The sequence below is a fragment of the Larus michahellis genome, chromosome 1 (genome assembly GCF_964199755.1).
Source record: "Larus michahellis chromosome 1, bLarMic1.1, whole genome shotgun sequence".
Taxonomy (NCBI): domain Eukaryota; kingdom Metazoa; phylum Chordata; class Aves; order Charadriiformes; family Laridae; genus Larus; species Larus michahellis.
The window spans coordinates 164,420,594-164,441,945 of NC_133896.1; the positions used below are offsets into that span (position 1 = coordinate 164,420,594).

Below are 21,352 nucleotides of genomic sequence, written 5' to 3' on the forward strand. Positions count from 1 at the left end.
TTTCTGCAAATTTATTTTTTTTTCATTTTTGGTTTAAGAGAGATCTTGAACATTGGAAGGTAACACGAGTGGAAGCCAGTGTCATCCAACTAGTCCTTTTATCACAAATAGCTAAGAAAACAGATGGGTTTTCTTGATTTCTGCTTCCCACTTGTGTATCTCTTTCTAGGAAGAAACATCACCGCTCTACTCTTTGTTTCCACCAAATGCACAGATGTGCTTGGGAACAAACTGAAATTCCCATTCACCACCGTTGTTTATGCAAGAGGTAGAGACCAAATGTTCAGGGTAAAAACGACACCTCTAATTTCATACTTTAATAGCTCAAAAATGGTGGTAGTAACTCAATTATTTCTGTATATGAATGAGCTGTTGGTGATTTCAGCATTCTTAGCTGCGTTACACACTGCTTGTTTTGCTGGAGTAACCATAATAGAGAAATGCAACACTCCCCGCGCTGTGCAGCCGTATATATATATATTTATCACAGAGCAGTGATATATGACTAGCATCAGCTGTGACAGTGGAGCTCATACAGCAAGATTTGTGTTTCTCACAGGAATACGTGCTCTAAATATAGTTACAACCACCCACTTGTTCCTTACCTTAAGAATTTATTCACAAATTTTAACCATTGAGAGTATGAGTAATTGATAAGAGGGCCAAGCTCCTTTGAGCAGATTGCCCCGTATAAACGCAGTTTAAGAAATGGGGGTTCGGCCGTAGCTCTACATCACAGGTCAGAGCAGCCGTCTTTAGCACCTGAAGTGCTGACTGTAGATATTCCGCGTCGCAATAGATTGCAACGCTTGTTTGATTTGTACCTAAGAAGAAATCAACCTGTTCGGCAGCCAGGTAATTATGAAGCTCATGCTGTGGGAGATGCCATCGGACTGATTGCACAAACCACAGACCAGTGTAACATAACATCAGCGAGTCTCAAAGAAGGGTTTTACTCTTCTTTTAGAAATTTCCTTTTTTTGGCAATGCCTGCTAATATTTTTCTGTTTCCGCATTCTGAGTACATTCAAGGCTTAGTATTGTGCAGCTTCCCTAATCCGCTCTTCTTGCTGGCCTCACACTCTGGTGATTCTCATGCTGAACTTCTCATCCATTTATTTCATGTATAAGCCTAGGTGAGTAAGGTGCAGGCATTGCTACAATTCAGCACGAAGTGTACATCGGGTTACATTGACCAGCTTTCTCCCAGCTTTCCCTGTAGTTTGGCGGCACACGCAGGATGGCTGTCTGCTGCAGACAGACCCAAGCGCTGAGCAAACTGGGTTACAGAAATGTAGACTCCAAGAATGGTTTGGGTCGGAAGGGACCTTCAGAGATTACCTGGTCCAACCCCCCTGCCATGGGCAGGGACACCTTTCACTAGACCAGTTTGCTCAAAGACTCGTCCAACCTGACCTTGAACGCTTCCAATGATGGGGCATCCACAGCTCCCCTGGGCAACTTCTGAGGAACACTGGTTCATGGGAGCCGCAGGTTGGCCATCGTTGGAAACCCGCCAAACTTGTGTTTTCTCTTGCTTGTGGCAGCAGCGGTCGGGAGAAACTCCGTCTGCCTGGATGGAGAGGAGAGAAGGAGTTGGAAAGCTGCCCTCCACACAGCATGTCGCCCGCTAACTCGCTCAGTAAGTTTTCCATCCTGCCGTTGGCATCGAAGGGACGATGCGCGGCGTTAGTACGGTGCGGCGCTCAATTTACCTTGGAGCATCGGCTCGAAAAGAAAAGAAAAAAGAGAAGAGAAGAGGAAGAGAAGAGAAGAGAAGAGAAGAGAAGAGAAGAGAAGAGAAGAGAAGAGAAGAGAAGAGAAGAGAAGAGAAGAGAAGAGTTGCGTTTAAAAAGTCGGCGGGGGGGGAGTGGGGGGGTGGGGAAAGGGCGGCGGGACGGGCTGGGACGGGCTGTCAAACCCTCCCCGCCGCCCGGCTGGGACCCGGCGGGTCAAGGGCGGGTGAGCCCGGCGATGGCTTCTCCCGGCGATAAGGTCGCTCCCCCCCCGCGGCGATAAACTTCCCCCCCCCACACGCACACCCCGCCGGCAGCCCGCTCCCCTCCCCGCCGCCTGCGCTGCCCCGGCCGGCAGCACCGCCCCCACGGCCCTCCTTAAAGCCCGGCTGCCCCACGGCATCCTCCCTCCTTCCTTCCCGGTCTCCCTGCCGCGACGGCGCCGGCAGCATGGGTAGGTGTTGCGGGGGTGGGGGGGCGGGTGGGTGCCCAGTGGTGATGGGGTGGGATGGGATGGGGTGGGGTGGGATGCGGGGACAGCCCTCCCCAACCCCGCTCCCCGGCCCCCCAGCTCGACCCTGGAGGCGGCAGGGATGCTGGGTACCGGGGTGGAGGATGGTCCTCAAGCCACCCTCCCTCTGCCCCCGGGGTCCGAGCTGGGCTGTGAGTAGCCCGCGGGGGGCTGGCAGCGAGGCCGAGGGGTGCCGGGACCCCAGGGCTGGCTCTGCTGCTCGGTGCAGGTCTGAGGACACCTTCGGGTGCTTTGTGCTCCTCTGGGCCATCCCCAGCTACCGCTACTTCACCAGCCTCCTTCCTCTGGGGCAGCTCTTCCTCTGGCAATCCTATATCCAAGCTCGTAGGAACCTGCATCGAAACCCTATTAAAAAGCCAAGCGATGTTACCTTAGCCTCTGTAAGTTCTTTGAGATGAACCCCTAGCTGGTAATGTTTATCTTAAACTTTTAAGGTGCTTGGAGTTTAAAATCCTGGTACAAGTTAAATGTAGCGTTCCTCATAACTCTTAAATAATGCTTTTTCACAAGACAGTTTACCCAGGGTTGACCTGCTCGTTGTTTTTTAAATACACAGAAACACAGCTGGAAGATTTGGATAAGGGCAGAGCCCATTTAGCTGGTTAATCTTGAAGATTTTGTTTCTGTCTAAACTGGAACACTGAGTAGTAAAGGCACAAACAATGCTTTTCCATGGTGCGGCTCTCCATCGCCCTTTGCTGGACCCTTGGTCCTGCAGTGTCCGAGCGCATTGGTGTGCCTCTCCTTGATAGCAGTCCCTGAGCTGGGGAACGTTGTCTGATGTAGGGGAGGAACCTGAGGTGCCCAAAAAATGACAAAATACCACTGCATCTTCAGAAGGAAAATCTGTGCTCTGGGGACAGGCAATCACAGTGATGAGCAGGCAGATCTGCTGTCCAGAGGGGCACCAGGGTTTCACTGGCTTGGGAAGCCAGGTGGGAGAACGGTGATGCCTCTAGGAAGAGAGAGAAACCTGATGCAGCTGGGTCTGCTCATGTCACATCAGGTTTGCGGCATTATAGGTTTGCTTTGATGGTTTCAGTGTCTTTCTGTAAGAGCGAGGTGTGAAGCAGGGACTCCTGGAGTCAGCTATCCTGATGGCAGCAGCATCAGCACCCTTGTGTAGGTGCTGTGAGGCTGCTCCAAGGAGCAGAGGCAACAGGCTTGGCTGTGCCACGAGTGGGGTGGCAGGAGAGCAGGCTCACTCTGGAGCCAGGAACATCCTAGGCGACAGTATGGTGGTGCACGGGTTTAGCCTGGCCACAGACACAAAGTATTTCAACCAGGTGAAGTTGCTGTGATGGCTGCGTGGAGCAAAGCAATGTGCTCCCATCTTGTGACATGGACCATGCGTCACAAGAGCTGCAGCGTCCCGCGGCATCTCTGTGACTGCAGGGAACCGCGCTGGTGGGAGCGGCTGGGAAGGGGTCAGGGCCATGAGGCTGCCCCCCACCTTGCCTGCAAGTGTAGGAAGGAGAGAGTCACCCACCGACAAAAAAATGACTTAGATTCAGCCCTCAAGCCAAGAACTGAGCGCCTTCTCTCTTTCCACTGTTTAAAAATATTTAATATCTTAAGGGAATATGCATATTAAGGCATAACTTATTGCAATCTTAAGGCATAACTGTTCAGAGCTTTATTTTGAAAAAGGTGAAGCTCTTCAGTATTTTGCGGTGAAAATGAGCAGTTCTGCAGGTCATTCTTTGTGGGGAGATAATGAGAGGTACTGAGGATCGCCTGAAGGAGGGACTGCTCCAACGTGCCATTAGCAAACCCCAGATTTATCACTGAAATCGGTGCAAAATGCTGGGTGCTCTATGTTTTTGTAGGTCTAACCCTGAAGCTACCTGACAGCGGAGTTCCTCAGGCAGTTTAGGTGCCTATGTTGAAATACTGGCTTTCATTCCAGTCGGGAGTTTCCCAACTGTTGCCATAAAAGGAGAATAGAAGAGTAAAATCAAAAGGGTTGAGAAATAAGTGTGTCTCTTTAAACACCGAAGTCAGTCAATGTTACCTGGAAAAAATGCCTCTGCAGTGTCCTCTGCGTAGGGTTTTTTTTGCAGAGATGATACTTTTACCCTCTGGAAAGGAAAAAACCCCAACCAACTACAAATTCCTTGGTATTTTTTTCCCAAGGCTTAGCTAACAGAGACAGGAGTGAGCTGCTCAAACTGATGTTCCCTGTATGTGTTATGAAAAACCGGCAGCATGATGCAAGTGTGCTGGAAAGGCCAACAAGTGGAAATAATCAAGGAGTTGTTATGAAGGTAGTCTCTATTGCTCATATCTTGATATCCTTTGGTATATCTGCACACATGAGTTGTGTAAGGGACATTACCAACAACTAATGACTCAGGTATTTGCACGTGCCCTGACATTGGTGCGTTAGCACTTTCTGGATGTTCCCTATTTTCTAGGAAAAGATGTTCTTGAATTACCTGCATAATACTACTTCTGTCTCTATAGTGAAGATAGTTGTTCATGGCAGTGAAGGAAAGAACAGGATTGATTTGTTTTAGTAATTTTTGAAAGTGACTTTATTTCGTATTCGGTCGAACACTATAGCGTTGCTGTCAGCTGTTTTCATCTGTTGTGAACTATGGACTAAGTAATGATTTTGTCAAACATATTTTTCTTGTAGGCTTCTGTTATGGGCACACTTCATTTGCAAGCAGGGATCTCAAAGTTCACATCTTGTACTTTGTCTTATCTTAACGATAATGAACTCGCTCATGTGGCTTTATAGGAACTGCTGACATCCACTGTGTGGGCCCGGGGCCTTTATCTGACCAGGGTGCAAGCTCAGCCTTCCAGCCAGTCCCCCGAGCCGCGCAAGCCCTGCAGGACAGTGCTTGGAGGGCTGCCAGGGCCAGGGAACCTCCTGTGAGCAGCTGGATGTGATTTCAGGGCCGCGAGCAGCTGTCTGCTCTCGCTGACCTCAGTGGGACCCCTCCCATGCTTCCAGGCCTTCCTAGGATAATCCTCCAGGTTTATGGGAATTTCCTGCTAACGTGGGTCATGCTGCTGGACCGTGTGTTCAGCCCTCCCAAAGTCTGAGCTATGGGAAGTTTGTCCCTTTTCAGGACTTGGCGTCCACCCCTGACGGGGCATCTACGTTGTATCCCTTACCCTTGACTTGCCTTTAAGGTAACGACCCCGAGAGTGAATTGAAGCAGGGTTCATCTTCTGTGGGTGGTAGGGTGGTCCACCAACACTTTGATGTGTGGTGAGCAGCCATAGTAGGATGGGATGCTTTGTCTCATCAGTCCTTTTTGATTTTTCCCTGGGAGTGTGTGTGAGCCTGAAAAACAAAAGTCTATCAATCAAGTGAAGTTTTTCCTAATAGCCTTCTTGCATCATGAAAAGCCCCCGCCTTTAATGAACTGAACGTTTACTCATCCTGAACGATATTGTGTTTCATGATTTGTTTCGAGCTGAATTTTTCCCGTGTCTTCTAGTGGTTTTAAAGGAATCTTACTTAGTAGTTTCCATTAACTTGTGTGTTTTGTTTTTTTTCTTTCCACAGCGACAATAAAGGGCAAGTCAGTAAGTATTGTTTTCTCTTATAAAAAGCTGCTACGCTGACTTTCTTTGGGTAATGTCGTTTGGGTAACTTTAGTGGTGCACAAAAAAAAAATCATCCTATAAACATACTTTAAAATAATGAGTTATTGGACAGCACATGCAAAGCAGCCTGGTAGCTTATTAAATCCCAGCTAAGCATTAGCGTGCTCATCACCCTGGTAAAACATCTGAAGAGCGTTTGCTGGGCAGACTTTAGCTGGGAGGAGAAGGGTCCCTGGAGCCCATCCTTCGTGTGGCCAAGTTGTCATCATCTGCCAACGCTTCCTGAGGGACCCTTTTACCTTTTGGGTGTCAGAGTTCTTCCTCGTGAATCTTTGAACTCTTAATGACACCTGTCTCAGCAACCCTATCTCTGTCTTTGCTTTTCTTATCTCGCAAGGTTTTACCCTGCAGACTTTCCCCGCAGCTCTCTCACAGCTCAGCGGCTTCCTCAGCAGCCAAAGTCAAAGCTGTGCAGAGGGATGGTGTCAGGCATCTGCCTGGCATCCCCGGGGCAGGGGAAGGTTACGGAGTGCACTATAAAACTTAACCTTTAGGTTACCTCTTCAGTGGTGGATCCAGCACTTTCTGGCCAAGGCGGGGGGTCACAACAGAACATTTATTTCAGTAAATGTGTGTGTAGGCACCTGTACAATGCAGCAGAGGTTTAAAAGGACAGTATAGTGCAAATCAAGAACAGTGTAGGTCATACATTTATCAAGGTATAACTGCATATTCTCTTCTTGCTTGAGAACAGAAAAAAATAGAAAAATAGAAGGGATACTACCTTGGGAAAGACTCCGTAGCTTTCTCCTGTGGGGTCCTGTTTGTGCTCACGGCTATGACGTACAAATCTCCACCAGCTCGGGGGCAGCCCGTAAAAACCCACCCATGGCTGCTGTGCCAGCGCGTGAGCACAGGACATCTCTGCCAGGGACACAAGTGCTAGTGGCTGACACCAGAACCCCTTGGAGGAAGTTTGTTACCTTCCCAGATCAGCACATAACAGCTTACACAGTAAGTGTGTGACACTGGGGAGGTTTGAGAACCCCAAGGAGGACAAAAAGGTTTTAGTGAGGTTTTGTGAATTTCTGGTGGGGGTGGGTCGTGCTGGGGCTGCCCTGTCCCTTTTTTCTCTGCAGGCAGGCCAGACACAGGGAAGGCTGTCTCCTGCTTCAGATGGGGACATCCTCTCCTCCCCAGCTAGGTCATACTCAATTACACTGGCAGAAACCAGCTGCACAGCGTGGGTTTCTGGTTTAGGGCTTGACCCACCAACTGCTGAAATCAGAACATTTTGGGTACATCTATGGGTGAAGGAGACAAACCTTCACTGTGTGGTTCCCCATCCACCTCCTCAGGAGCACAGATATTTGTGTGGCTTAATGATGGTGCATGGGCAGTGTTGGGTGGTGGTCTTCTGTATGAACCCCAGTCCACCAAAAGCTGTGCCCAAGGTGGGGCTAGTCATCTAGAGCTCCTGCTGTCTTCAGCCAAGGGAAGTAGGCATCTTCAAGAGAATTTTATCTAATTTTGGGATACAAGTGGATGGTCTTCCTTTGGAGGCACTTCTTTCTGCCCATGGAGGGTGTGATAAATCAAGAGTGACAAGTTTCTACTTCAGCCTCCAATTTCTGTTGCTCTGAAACTAGGTGAGTCCCACCTGGCACTCACCTCAGCTGAAGTCAGATTCTTTCAGTGAAGCTTGCTTACCCAGCCATGGGTAAGATGTGCAGGTATACTTGGTTCAGCTCATAACAAAGCTGGATTTTTCTTGCAGTACTCACAAAAACCTTATTGTGGCACACAAGTCTCACGAAGTGGTGTGTTGTTCATTAAAGTTCTGGCCAGAGGCTTTGCTGGAGACGTGGGCTCTCTGATTTACCCACGTCAGGCAGGATTTTCCCCCATAAGGTTTCTTTCCTTTTGATCTACAGAGTTAACTTTTTTTCTGTTTCTCATGGAATATGGATTGGTTTGATTCCTAAACCCTCACAACATGAAGACAAACAGTGCTGTATTTTTTTCTTGTCCACACTTCTTAAGTTTCATAACTGTTTTACCTCTGGGATGTTCTGAGGCTTATTAAAAAATCTGATTTTTGCAACTTGCAGAATTAAACCCATAAAAAAGGTAAAATATAGAGGATTATGTTCAGCTTGCATTCCTAGTAATTTTAATAGAAATGGTGTCATGTATTCATCCACTAAGAAAAGTAGGCAATCAGAAGTTAAACTTACAGTTCTGCTGATCATGCCGGATTTGTACCTGATGTGTGCTTTTTCCTTGTGTTGCAATGGCAAGAGCCACATCACAAATGGCGTGATGGTGACCATGGAGATGCCTATCACAGCAGATGAAGGCTCAGTAAATCTGGCAGTTAATACCATGCCATTTTAGGTTAGGAGTAAAGTCAGCAAGTCTGAAGAAATTAAGTGTTTTTCATCAAGCAGAGTATTTGTAAGGACAGGGAGGTTTCCTGAGAGATTGGTTTGAATAAAATGTTTAAATGTTTGTTTGTCTCATCTGGAGGTATTTAAAAATAGCCCCAGGTTTCTAACTTGGGTCTCGTGGGGGTTTAATGCGGTGGAGTTTTTGTTGGGTTTGGGTTGTTTTAAAAAATATTGGCTTTTTGCACATTTTTGGATAGTAGTCAAGATTGCTCTGAGGGTTAGATGCTGGAGACTTCAAATGTGCATAACGCAGCTCTTGGAGATCAAATGTAGCATTGCTAAAGATCTCTTGCAAAGGGCCGATGAGAAGTCTGTAGGGCTCTGGGGACCAAGAGGGGAAAGTGAGAAATTGACTCTTGGTTTGGGTAAACCAGTGTCGCTCCACAGAAGCCCATGCAGCCTCCTAACCCCTGAGTACCTACCCGCTCCCGCTGAGTCTGCACAGATCTTGCTCAAGCAGTGGGTTGTGGCGAGCGATGTTAGTCCATCACGCAGCTCTGAGCTCACGCTGTTTGTCTCTTGCCTTCAGCCAAGCTGCTTTGGCTACCCCTTGAGCATCTTCTTCATCATCATCAATGAGTTCTGCGAGCGGTTCTCCTACTATGGCATGCGAGGTACGTCCCATGTCCTGTGTGTCCTCCTGCCTACCTTTACTCACCCAGCCCTGACTTTGGTTTGTAACATGTTGGTTTGTTCTTCTTCCTACAGCGGTGCTCGTTTTGTATTTCAAATACTTCCTGCAATGGGATGACAACTTGTCGACAGCCATCTACCACACGTTCGTTGCTCTGTGCTACTTGACACCGATCCTTGGAGCTATCGTTGCAGACTCTTGGCTGGGAAAGTTTAAGTGAGTCCTTCCTCAGAAAACAACCAAAAATCATGAAAGCTCAGCTGAGCCCAGTGGTACTGAAACCATCTCCTAAAGCAGCAGCTCAGAACAACTTCAGAGCTGGTATTGGCTTCTCCAGGACAGTTTATGGTGTTTGAGTTTGTTTTTTTTTTCCTCCCAGATCTTGAAGTTTTAACTGATTTAGTTCAGACCTGAAACTCCACTGGACTTAACAGATCTGCCAGTCATTTAAGGGTAGTAGCTTGTTTTCTAGGCATGCTGCATGGTGCGTTTTTTTTTTCCTCATCTGGACAAAATGTAAGCTAAACTAAGGAGAAGTATTCACCAAGCTGTGAAAATAGATACTGGAGATCATAATTACACTGGATTGAATCTTTACCTATTGCAGGTGGCCAAAGAAATTGTGAACTACCGCATTACCTGGTATTAACTGGGAATATGTTTTGGAACATATTCTAAAGTATTCTGTAACTTCAGTATTAACTTGACAGCTCAGTGGGAGGTTTTACAGAGTTGCAACTCTTTCTTTAAATGATGAATTCTGGGTTTTCACCAGTGTGCTAGTTGCTCAGAAAAGTACCGCTGAACGAAGAGCTTTGAAACGTAACCAAATTATTTCCAACAGCCCGGTCTCGTTCTCTTTTACTGAGGTCGTGACTCTAATAGCGTTTACTTTGCCAGAGAAAAGCGCAATAAAGATTTTATGGTGGGGATATAAGTCAGGAATGTTAGCTGGCTTGTCAAAGGTCTCCCAGAGATTAGAGATGAAGCTGGCTGTGCAGTCGGTCGGCTGCAGGCTGCACCGTCTTCTTCCGCTGTGTTGAAAGCCCCTGGGAGACCAGGGCTGCGACTGCTGCTAATTGAGCTTTGTGGAGCCAGCCCGATCGGTGTAAGCTCATTGCAAATAGCTTGGTATCTTGCAGATTGCAGCCTGAATATGTGTGCGCTCACTTTTTCAGGTGGTATGGGTTTTTATTATTTATTTTTTAAAAATCTATTTTGGCTTTTACCTGTTTTATCCGATAAAGCTTTGCGGACCTTGCATCCTTTCTCCTCTGTTACGTGTGTATACCAGTGCCAGAGCTGCAAGCCCCTGGCCACCAGACCCTTAACAGGAGCTCAGTAGGATGGCTCAGGGCTTAAAACTGGAATGAGGTGGGGGTTGGTCTCTTCTCCCAAGTAACAGGCGATAGGACAAGAGGAAATGGCCTCAAGTTGCGCCACGAGAGGTTTAGGATGGATATTAGGAAAAATGTCTTCACCAAAAGGGGTTATCAAACATTGGAACAGGCTGCCCAGGGAAGTGGTGGGGTCGCCATCCCTGGAGGTATATAAAAGACGTGTAGGTGTGGTGCTGAGGGACATGGTTTAGTGATAGTTTTTGTCAGTGTCAGTTTGATGGTTGGAATCGATGATCTTAAAGGTCCCTTCCAACCTAGATGATTCTATGATTCTGTGCCCTAAAATACAGCAAGGCGCCATGAGGAAGGCTTAAACAATAACTCATTTTAAAAAACCTGTGATGACAAGAGAAAGAGGCAGTTACCCAAGCACTGCTAAGCACTCTTGTAGGAGAGACTCAGGCCTTACACAGTCCATGTACTCTGTGCAGTGTCTGCCAAGGAGCATGCTGGGACCTGCTCGTATATGTTCGATGTGGAGTTCTTGGGGAAAATTGTACAAAAATCACAATTATTTTTTAATTGGTTACCATCCATTCGGTGCCAATTATGTAAGTGTTGTCTTTACAGCGAGCTTATGAGCCTCACAAATAAAAACCAGGAGTTTCTCTCCTGGCCAGCTCAGGTTTAACTTCAATTGGAAACTTTCTCCCAAGTTGTTAAGCAACTAAAGTAACTGTATGGAAATGCTATTTAAAAAAAAAAAGTTCTAATTTATCTACTAAATACCACTACATAGCAGATTCACTGTTGCCCCACTTTGTATAGATTTTCACTCTCCTACAGGGAAGAGCATTTTTAAGCCAGAGAAACCTTGTTCTAAAGTGAGAAGAACTTGGTCAATGGTGTGAGTGGTGCTTCCTCTGTCCCTCTTGTATCAGGGTGCTCCAAGCTTGCTGGGAGGATCTCTTGCCCTTGTCAAATAGATTTGCCGTGTCTGAGGTCCTTGAGCCTTGCCCTTCATTGTCATGGGCTGCACTGGGTATGGGACTCCTTCTCCTGCAAACTAGAGCTTTAAATACACTGCGTCCTATTTCTCTTGCTTTTCCTCCAAACTGGAGACCCGTTGGATGGAGACCCAACCAAGGAAGCAGATGAATGTGGATTAACCTATAGTCACATACTTGGGCTCCAACAAAGTTAAAATGGAGTATGTTCTTACATACAAGAAAGAGGAATGGACCATAAAGGCATGAGGGTGGGGGCTGGTGGTTCTGTAGTATTACCTTCCTAGGCACCTCCTGGCAGAGGAAATTCAGGCTGAAAGCCTGAGGTCTGAACTCCTCAGCACTGCTCTCACTCCGCTCTGAGTTTAAAACTGTCGGTGCGCTTCCATTGTTTAAATGGTATTAAAATCAGTATAGATTGTATACTTCGGTGTTGCAGGGTAGCCCATTGGAACTTCACCCTGTATAAAATCTGATAATGGCATTCTTGAGTTGGTTATTAAAAAGGCAACCACTGAAGATATTTAAATATCTCCCGTGACCTGGTGATATCTACAGAATCCATTTGTCATCTTGCCTTGCTTAATTAAACAGGGCTAGCTAAAATAATAATTTAAAAAAAAAAACGAAACAGAATAGAAATATTGTGACAGAGGTATGTGGATGGATTTTTACAGCAGCTTGTGAGAAGTTGAGTCCATAACTTGTTGTATTTGTTAACTATGTTTCTTTACTAAACATCTTTGAAATAAGCAGAAGTCTGCATTACCTGTGGGTGTATGTATATGTGTGAAATTGTGTTAACATATCTAAAAATGTATCTCCTCTCTTTATAACAGGACCATTGTCTCCCTGTCCATTGTCTACACGATTGGGCAGGCGGTCATGGCTGTGAGCTCCATAAACGACCTGACGGATCAAACCCAGGATGGCTCTCCTGATAACATACCAGTGCACATGTGAGTTGCCTTCTGCATGGTTTTTCTCCAGGTTGATGAAGGGTGGGACAGCTTAAGCCTTAAATTTATGCTACTTGAGTTTCAACTGTCTTGCAATCAGTCTCTCACGTACGCTTTAAGTAAGAAAGCAAAGTGATTATTTAATGTTTTTGGTTTTGTTTTTGTTTTTTCCTTTTTCTGTTTTCTACTTTGTTCCAGTGCACTGTCCATGATTGGCTTGATCCTCATTGCGCTTGGTACTGGTGGGATCAAACCTTGCGTGTCAGCGTTTGGTGGAGATCAGTTTGAAGAGGATCAGGTAACAATGTCTTCCAGATTTTCAGTTGTACAGATGCTCTTACTAATGTTTGACTATTATAATACTCTAATAATATGCATATTGAGACGTGTACATCGCTGTAGTTTTTCCTGAGTAGCTGAAGAAGCAGCTGGGTAATTATTTGCCCTGAACTGTGCAAACTGAACTGCTGATCGTTCAATATAGGCTGATCAATGTGGTTCTGGCTAAGCCGTTCTAAACATCTTTTTGGTTTTACTGTAGGATAAACAAAGATCTAGATTCTTCTCTATCTTTTATTTGTCCATAAATGCTGGAAGTCTCCTATCTACTATAATCACCCCAATTCTCAGAGGTAAGGCCACACATTTGTTTATAAAATAGTTAAATATCAGTAAGGGATGAATGTTGGGTTGCAGTCCAGTTAGGTTTAAATGAACAGTCTGTTCTCTGACGCCTTGTGGAGTTATCTGGCAAATAGTCTTCAAGTTCTCATGTATGTCATCCAACTTCTCAGGGGTGAGGTACTGTCAAAAACAAGCCAGTCTGAGATCTGAATCACCTTTAGGATTGGAAGTGCTAGATCTGAAGAGATATGCTGAAGCCATCAACTTGTATGCCTTAACGCATGCTTTAATTCCATGGAGGTACAAACGTGGCACCTCTTCCAATGCCTTTAAAACCATCAGACAAGAAAGAGTTGTACTGTTTTCTGGGAAGAGCGGGGAGAGCCCTCTACTCTGGAAGCAGAGACTATTCTGAAGTGCGCCCATGCAAAGCACAGAAGCATCTGCGCACATGGGAACACGTTTATCCATGTGACAAAGTAAATCATGTTTTTCATATCGTTAAAGGAAGAAGTTATTTTTCTCTTCTGCTTATAACGAATAGCGTGATCCTAAACAAAAAGCAAATAATTCACTGATCCATATGTGTATGGATTTTTGCGGCAAGCTTACACAGATGGTGCTGTATGGATGCGCTTGGCAGGAATTTGAGAAGGCTGTTTTTCTCAAAAGAAAGAAAACAGCATGTGAGTTCTGGAATAACCCTAAAGCACTGGGCTGAAATTCTGACCTTTGGATTTCTTGACTGGAACAGACTGTGTAGAAGCGTTTTAGATGCTTGCTTAATGCAAATTCTATCCTTTCCCAAAGTGTGAGGAGATATGCACAAGGCACAACATGCAGTTTACTTCCATGCTGGTAAGAGGTGAAAACTGCCTTGGAAAAAGAGACAAATTCAGCTGGGGAAAGTGATATCATTGTGTCCTGTAAAGGTTTAACCAAAAGGCTAATATAACTAAAGATACTAATTAGCTGCAAGCTATTTTTTTTTTTTCTGATCAAACTTTCTAATCTTCCTGTTAGAAGTATGGTGAAAAAGGTAATAATAGTGTTTAGTTTTTTTTCCCTGTTAGTAGTTATGTCCACACTCTAGCATCGTTTCAGGAGGTATCCATAAAGTTTATAAAGCCAAATCCCTGACTACTTGGCGGGGGGTGGGGGTGGGGTGGGGAAGGTGTTTGAGAATTTTTTCAACAAGCTACGCTTACGTTACTTACATCCTTGGTTATGAACTTACCCCAAAACTTTTTGTAATCTAGTTCCTTTCTCGCCAAGAACATGCATTTGACCCTTCTAGCAGGATTCTTCACTTCTCAGTGTAAAACTCGGGGGATCTCATCAGTGTATACAAATACCTGAGGGGAGGCTGCAAAGAGGACACAGCCAGGCTCTGCTCGGTGCTGCCCAGTGAGAGGACAGGAGGCAATGGGTACACACTGAAACATGGGAGGTTTCCTCTGAACATCAGGAAACACTTTTTCACTGTGAGGGCGACAAAGCACTGGCACAGGTTGCCCAGGGAGGCCTCCATCCTTGGAGACACTCAAAAGCCACCTGGACATGGTCCTGGGCCACTAGTTCCGTGTCGCCCTGCTTGAGCAGGGGCATCAGACCAAATGACCACCAGAGGTCACTTCCAACCTGAACCATTCTGTGATTTTTATTTATTATTTTGTGATACATAATTCCCCTTTTCAATAATGAGAGATAAGTTGGATATTGATCATGCACTGTCAATAACATTAGCAGAGATTTTATTTTTTTTTGTCCCCTGAGTTAACAATGAATACAAAGAACAGAAACCCTACTTAAAATACTGGCAGTACTAACCAGGATTTTTATCTAACATTACTTTGTACTTCAGCTCAAGAGTGTGGCATTCACAGCAAACAGCGATGTTACCCACTAGCTTTTGGAGTTCCTGCTGCCCTCATGGCTGTCTCCTTGGGTAAGTGGAACTGTTTCCATCTTGCTGCTTCAGTTATAGACATGATTAGATGATAACCGTCTCAGAATAATGAGAAAGTGGTAGAAATCCCCAGGTACCAACCTCTACCAATACCTGATCGTTTCTGCAATTTTTGACTTAAACTTTTTTCTTGGAGGGGGGTGGTGGTGTGGTGTGGGATTAACCTGAGGCACTCACTTTTACAGGAGAGACTGATTCACCCGGAGAGACTGATGAGGCTGGGGAGAGGCACAAATATATGTTGAATTCTGTACATTATGTAATTTACTGTCTGTATTTCTTGGACTACTGGGGTGTGTAAATAAGATCTTTTGAATGTAGTGTGAGAAATCTGAGGAAAGTGTGGGTTTTGGAAACTATCCGTAGTCCAGGGTAGCAAACTGTATATGGTAATTGTCCCTGTGCTGGAGATGTGCCATACTGGCCTGTCAGTACTTCTCAAACACCTGCATTTTTACTAGCCGCACAAAGACCAAGAAGCTGGGGGGGGTGTCAGTATGTACCACAGTATCCCTCGTGGTCCTGGTCGTTCATGGTCCTGACTGGGAGCCCACCTAGGGTGGGTGTCCAGCTACTGGTGACTCCCGCCTCGCCTGTGTGCCCAACCCAGGGCGTTCAGGGGCTGCGGGGGTTTGCCCATGTCCTGCTCCGCACGTGGGAGGGTGAGGCCAGGAACGTGCCTGGGCGTGGGAGCTGAGGACACCTCGCTCAGTCCTGCGGTTCAGGCAGAGCCTCACGTGTCCCTGCGGGACGTGCATTGCAGCGTCCCGGACTCCTGAAAAGTTGCCCGTAAAGCTGTCTTAATCTGGCACAGCAAGGACACAGCCAAGGTCCTAAGTGGTCCTTGTTCTCTATAAAGCTAACGTCCCCCTGAGGACTTACCCCAAGAGTTTCCAGATTTAGTCCTTTGCCTTTAATACTAGCAGATCGCTTCTATTTATTTGATTTATTTTACTGTATGATAACATGCCTATAGGCAGTTCCATTGCTCCTTAGGAGGCTTATTCCTACCCTGATCTAATTCCTTGACCATTACAGTTTCCATACCACATTATTTGTCACTATTTTCAATTAATCGCGAGTTGCTGTTGGTTTTTGTTTGTGTATTGTAGTTGTATTCATAGCTGGAAGCGGAATGTACAAGAAAGCTAAACCTCAAGGAAATATAATGGTTCAAGTTTCCAAATGCATTGGAGTAAGTACTATTTGTATTCCCCAAAACCCTGGCCGCAATTTTTAAAACTGTTCAGTAAACTTGCCTAGATCAGAAATGTGTCGTGATAAGAGGAGAGCTTCTGAAGTTCTTTACTTCTTTCCTTACAGAAGGCTTCTTACTGACACCTCCAGATTCAAATTGCCTTTTTATTTATCTATATGTTGGTTTACTTGTTAATTTATACACAAAGGAAACAAGGTCAGATGTCAGTGATGTCTAAAAGCTTATCCCAGCCGCTGGGAATCTTTCCTTCCTCATCTCTGCACCTTTATGCAGCCCTGTAGTAAAAGACAAACATGCCTTGAGCCAAGTCAAGAGCAGAGTGACTGGTACATCTTATCAGCAACGATTTATTGCTTATTAAAAGAATGTTATTTACAATGCAGAGGTGTATTGATCCCCATTGTACTAGGGAGTTCAGCGTGGGGGGTGGTGGTGGTGTTACATGCCAGTGCAAGCCTGCAACGAGGGGAGCTAAATCTGCATGTCCCAACTTTGCAGTGCCTCGACTTTGAGATCAGGGGATTTTTTTCATTTGTGGGCTGTTTAATTCTCCATGCAGACCTACCAGCTTGTTTTAGCCAGACCGTCCCTTGTCTTGTAAGCACTATCGAAACCAAATCTCTATAGGTGACTTTGGCCATCATTTAGAGTGCTGCTTCTAAGGCCCAGCTCAGCCACGCATGTTATTCCATGCAGAAAGTCTTGGGAGTTCTCCAGGACTGTATTTGTGTATATTCAGCGTCAAGGTAGGAGGAATATCTGCAAGATTCTGCTTCTCATAGTGAAATGTACTCCTACGGCCATTCAGCTCTGAAAACCTGTGCATACGGCATTCTTCTATTATTGTTGTACGTAAGTAAGTCTGAAGTGGGCAGGTCTTCAAGTTCCTAACAGCAGCCCACACTGAGAGACAACTCTGAGCTGTTTGGTTTGCTTAATCCCAGGTGCACGCTCCACTGGACATGCAGTGTGAGGCCTTAAATGCGATATTTCCTTAGATGCTTGGAGCAGTTAACAGAAGTAAATCACCTCTAGCACCTTCTAAAGCAGGAGCGTCATCTTTAATGACAAAGCAGCTTGTAGCATTTATAAATATTTGTAATGCCATTAAAAAAAGTTCTGTCTCTCCTCAGTTTGCCATCAAAAACCGGTTTCGGCATCGCAGCAAGGAGTTCCCCAAGAGAGAGCACTGGCTAGACTGGGCGAGTGAGAAGTATGACGTGAGTACTGCATGACCACTCCTGTGCCCTGACATCCCCTGACCCTCTGCTTCTCTTCTGTCTGCTCTGAGCCATTGCCTCAAGCGCTGGGTGAAATAGTTTTGGGGTTCTTGACCGTTTAGAAGCTGACGGTCTGGCCAAACCTCAGCGCTCCCCTGGGATTGCAGGTTATCACCCATCTCCTGTGGGAGAAAGCAGAGCTGTGTATGAGTTGATGCTCTGCGAGTTCGTAGGCTGCCCGGGGAAATTTGAGGGAGAAGAAGAAAAGACTAATTCCCTTGTTGAACCAATATAAGCACCCGTTAGTTTTTTAATTAGTAAAATAGCAAGCATTATCCCTGTCAACTCTTTGTTTCTCTCAGTAAACCAGCTTCAGAACCAACTTCAAACAAAAATATGCTGGTTTAATGGCTGTAGAAGGAAAAGCTTGGAACAGGCTGCCCAGAGAGGCTGTGGAGTCTCCTTCTCTGGAAATCTTCAAAACCTGCCTGGACGTGATCCTGTGCATCCTGCTCTAGGTGAACCTGCTCTGGCAGGGGGTCGGACTAGAAGATCTCCAGAGGTCCCTTCCAGCCCCTACAATTCTGTGATATGGGCATGGTGTTGACTTGTCGTGGTTAATGCCCAGGGCCATAACACTTGTCTTGGGATCAAACTGCAGAATTATGTTTAGGAATTTCAGCTGAAATGGATAAACGTAGAATCACCCCAGCCTCAGTACAAGCTCCTTCCCATGACTCTGATAGTCTTGTGTCCCATAGTCTCCAGCCATGTCCCTCTTCTCCTATCTACCCTGCCCTCTTGTCAACCGCAGCACAAAGCTTAGCCTGTCCCCTTTATTTTCCTTTTGCCTGTATGCTTTTTGCGTGTGTGAAATGCATTCCTTGGTCACCTGTCACTCAAATGCCTCCTTTCTAGAAACATAAAGCAGGACTGAGTGCTGAATCTCATGCTGCCATCAGTATACATGCCAAAAGACGCAGGTTTCTCTGATATCAATGTCACCTTTAACCGGCAGCCCTGCCCACGCCCATAGGCAGACCCTGTGCTTTTTAACAGAAATGAGCAGAAGGACCCACAATTTTCAAAGTTCAGGATGTGGGTAAACATTAGATTCATAGAATTGTTTTGATTGAAAGAGACCTTTAAGGTCATCAAGTCCAACTGTGAACGTAACATTGCCAATTTACCCCTAAACCATGTCCCTCAGCACCACATCTACTCGTCTTTTAGATTCCTCCAGGGATGGTGTCTCAACCACTTCCCTGGGCAGCCTGTTCCAATGCTTGACAACCCTTTCAGTGAAGAAATTTTTCCTAATGTTCAATCTAAACCTCTCTTGGGGCAACTTGAGGCTGTTTCCTCGTGTCCTATTACTTGTTACTTGGGAGAAGAGACCGACCCCCACCTCTCTACACCCTCCTTTCAGGTAGTTGTAGAGAGCGATAAGGTCTCCCCTCAGCCTCTTTTTCTCTAGACTAAACAACCCCAGCTCCCTCAGCCGCTCCTCATAAGACTTGTGCTCCAGACCCCCCACCAGCTTCATTGCTCTTCTCTGGACGCGCTCCAGTACCTCAATGTCCCTCCTGTAGTTAGGGGACACGATGTGTCTTTATGCCTTTACCTTCCACGGCGCTGTAAATAGCAGGCTGCAACTGTGTCTCTTTTTCACTAATTCCTGTTGTGTAAATCTTGTTTGCTGCAGAAACGACTGATTGCTCAGACTAAGATGGTGTTGAAGGTGCTTTTCCTTTACATTCCTCTCCCCATGTTCTGGGCGCTTTTTGACCAGCAGGTAAAGTAGAAATTGTTTGGCTTAGCAATTAGGGCTGCGCCACATCACACTAGGTACTCTGAGGTCACCAGACATAAAAGATGCCAATATGAGGGTGGAAACAAATTCTTTGCAATTTTTTTTAACACGGTTCTAATGCAAAGGGGTAGTTATTGAGTCATGTTAGCACAGGATGTTCTGCAGCCAGGGGAAACTCAATTTATCTGGACATGCCCAGGACTGAGGCAGTGACTGAGGCCTCTCCAAATCTTGTATCAGCCAGGACTCAGAGGGTGAAACAGTAATTTAAAGCTTTCTTTGTTCTCACTCTTCTCCCACTCTTAGATGGGAGATGCAATGTAGAGTCCTAGCGTAAATACTCTGGAGAATCAGGGATGAAATGAGCTGGGTGACAGCTTGCTTAATGACTCAAACTTGTTATTAAGTACCTAACATCTTCAAGCAGAAGTATAAGCCTATAATTCCCATTCGCTTGGTGGACTGAGCGCTCAGGGCTCATGAAAGCAGGCTTTCAGAGTTAAGTGTTGAAGTAGGAATTTAGGAGGGTATCTGAGAGGAACCAGGGGCCGAAAGCTTTGCACAAGGCAATGCATAGGAAGTTTGGTCCGGATTGCCTGGATGGTGCTGCTTTAGTCTAGTACCAGCGCGACCTGTTACAAATAGGCAATCTCACTGTGAAATTCAGAACTTAAATACTCCTTGTGTCACATCTCAGAGCATTACATTGTGGGTGGCTAAAGGCTCTTGCCCCAGATGCAGCGATGCACTTTCCTTGTCTCGCCCTGGGCTTGGGCTGCACATCAGCCCCTCTCGACCCAGCTCCGGGCAGGTTTTGTGGGCAGAGGGCTCAGGGCAGGCTGGGCTGTGGGACGGAGGGTACGGACACGTCAGTGGTGCGGGGTGCTCGGGCGCAGGCAGGTGGCACAAAGGCACTCGGGTGGCTTCTGTGCACAGCCCACGGCGGTGCTCTGCCCAGGATGTCCGTGCCTTCTCTCCGGCTAATATCCACATCTAAATTGCCTTCCGCTCTATTTCATGAAACTAGTAAATAAAGTGAAATGTACCGTGAGGATCATTTTGTTCTAACATTTACGTTATAGGGTAATAATACTCCCATAGCAAGCCAGTTTAATTTTGTATTCTATTGTAAGTCTTTCCCAACACTTGATGGACAAAAACAATTCAAGAGGAACTGTGGAAGACTGATTAAACTTTAAAGCATTTTTTAAGCATTTAACTTTCTCTTCTCTTGTTAAGGGATCAAGATGGACACTGCAAGCCACAACAATGGATGGGAATTTTGTAGGTTACTTTTTATTGCTTTTTTTCTTAATTAACATTTACTTTATAGATCAGTCTTATTTGTTGTCATAATGTTGAAACCTCTTTATCTTTTCTTCACCAGGGAGCTATTCAGATTCAGCCAGACCAAATGCAGGTAATCTTATGTCTGACAATTCTAAATGCTTCCCGAAGATTACATATGTACTTTTAACTGCCCTTCATTTAAAAAGACTTTGAAAAATACTCAGTTTTTTCCCCTTATGTTCATCTTCAACAGACTGTGAACCCAATCCTGATTATTATAATGGTCCCAGTTGTAGACGTTGTGGTTTATCCTTTAATCAAGAAATGCAAGATTAACTTTACGTAAGTCAATGTACTTACCTGACTTCAACAGAGGCTCAGTTTAGTGGTTTCTGCTCTTTCAGCCCTAATGTAACAAGAGCAGGCACTCAGCTAAGGAGAAAATAGTAGTGTATTTAAAATGGGGTTAATATTTTTAACAAATGAAAGTAAAAAAAAATGAAAAGGACTCTGAAAGTGGTATGCACAGGCACCACAAGACTAGAGGAAAAGACTCTAACAGTAAAGCAGTTTTTAACAGTAAAGCATTTTCCAGTTAAGGGCAAAATCTTTTGACTGCAGGAGAGATGCTGCTTGCTGTCTTCCGCTTCCCCCTTTACCCCCTCTCCCTCCCAAAGTGTTTATAAGAAGTAGAAATACAACACACATCCTTAGCACGTGTCATGTTTTGGGCTTAAAACTACCTGAGACGAGATGTGTTTCCTCTTCGCACCCAGTGAGGAGCCTGGCTCACTGGATGCTTCTAGGTGTAGTTTCAGAGGCCACTGCACGTTATCTTTATTGTTAGTAACGAAGTGGCTAGCACTTCCAAGTTAGAGGGGTAGAAGAGAATACAGTTCTTAACACAATTCTTATAGGGCTAAGCTGCAATGCTGTTTTTCCATCTAGTTATGAAAGATTTTTTTTTTTTTTTTTGGGGTGGGGGGGGGGGG

General features: G+C 45.6%; 1 protein-coding gene across 1 annotated transcript in view; it reads left to right on the forward strand.

The window, feature by feature from the left end:
• Positions 1 to 2,135: 2,135 nt before the first annotated feature.
• Positions 2,136 to 21,352, forward strand: part of SLC15A1 (solute carrier family 15 member 1) — a 28,099-nt gene continuing 8,882 nt past the window's right edge. Inside the window, exons 1-14 of the mRNA XM_074562537.1 lie at positions 2,136 to 2,190; positions 5,795 to 5,814; positions 8,815 to 8,899; positions 8,994 to 9,135; positions 12,106 to 12,225; positions 12,424 to 12,523; positions 12,767 to 12,857; positions 14,714 to 14,797; positions 15,931 to 16,013; positions 17,171 to 17,257; positions 18,963 to 19,052; positions 20,310 to 20,354; positions 20,458 to 20,490; positions 20,614 to 20,702. Coding sequence (XP_074418638.1) covers positions 2,187 to 2,190; positions 5,795 to 5,814; positions 8,815 to 8,899; positions 8,994 to 9,135; positions 12,106 to 12,225; positions 12,424 to 12,523; positions 12,767 to 12,857; positions 14,714 to 14,797; positions 15,931 to 16,013; positions 17,171 to 17,257; positions 18,963 to 19,052; positions 20,310 to 20,354; positions 20,458 to 20,490; positions 20,614 to 20,702 — 1,073 coding nt within the window. The 5' untranslated portion in view covers positions 2,136 to 2,186. The remainder of the gene's footprint in view (positions 2,191 to 5,794; positions 5,815 to 8,814; positions 8,900 to 8,993; positions 9,136 to 12,105; positions 12,226 to 12,423; positions 12,524 to 12,766; positions 12,858 to 14,713; positions 14,798 to 15,930; positions 16,014 to 17,170; positions 17,258 to 18,962; positions 19,053 to 20,309; positions 20,355 to 20,457; positions 20,491 to 20,613; positions 20,703 to 21,352) is intronic.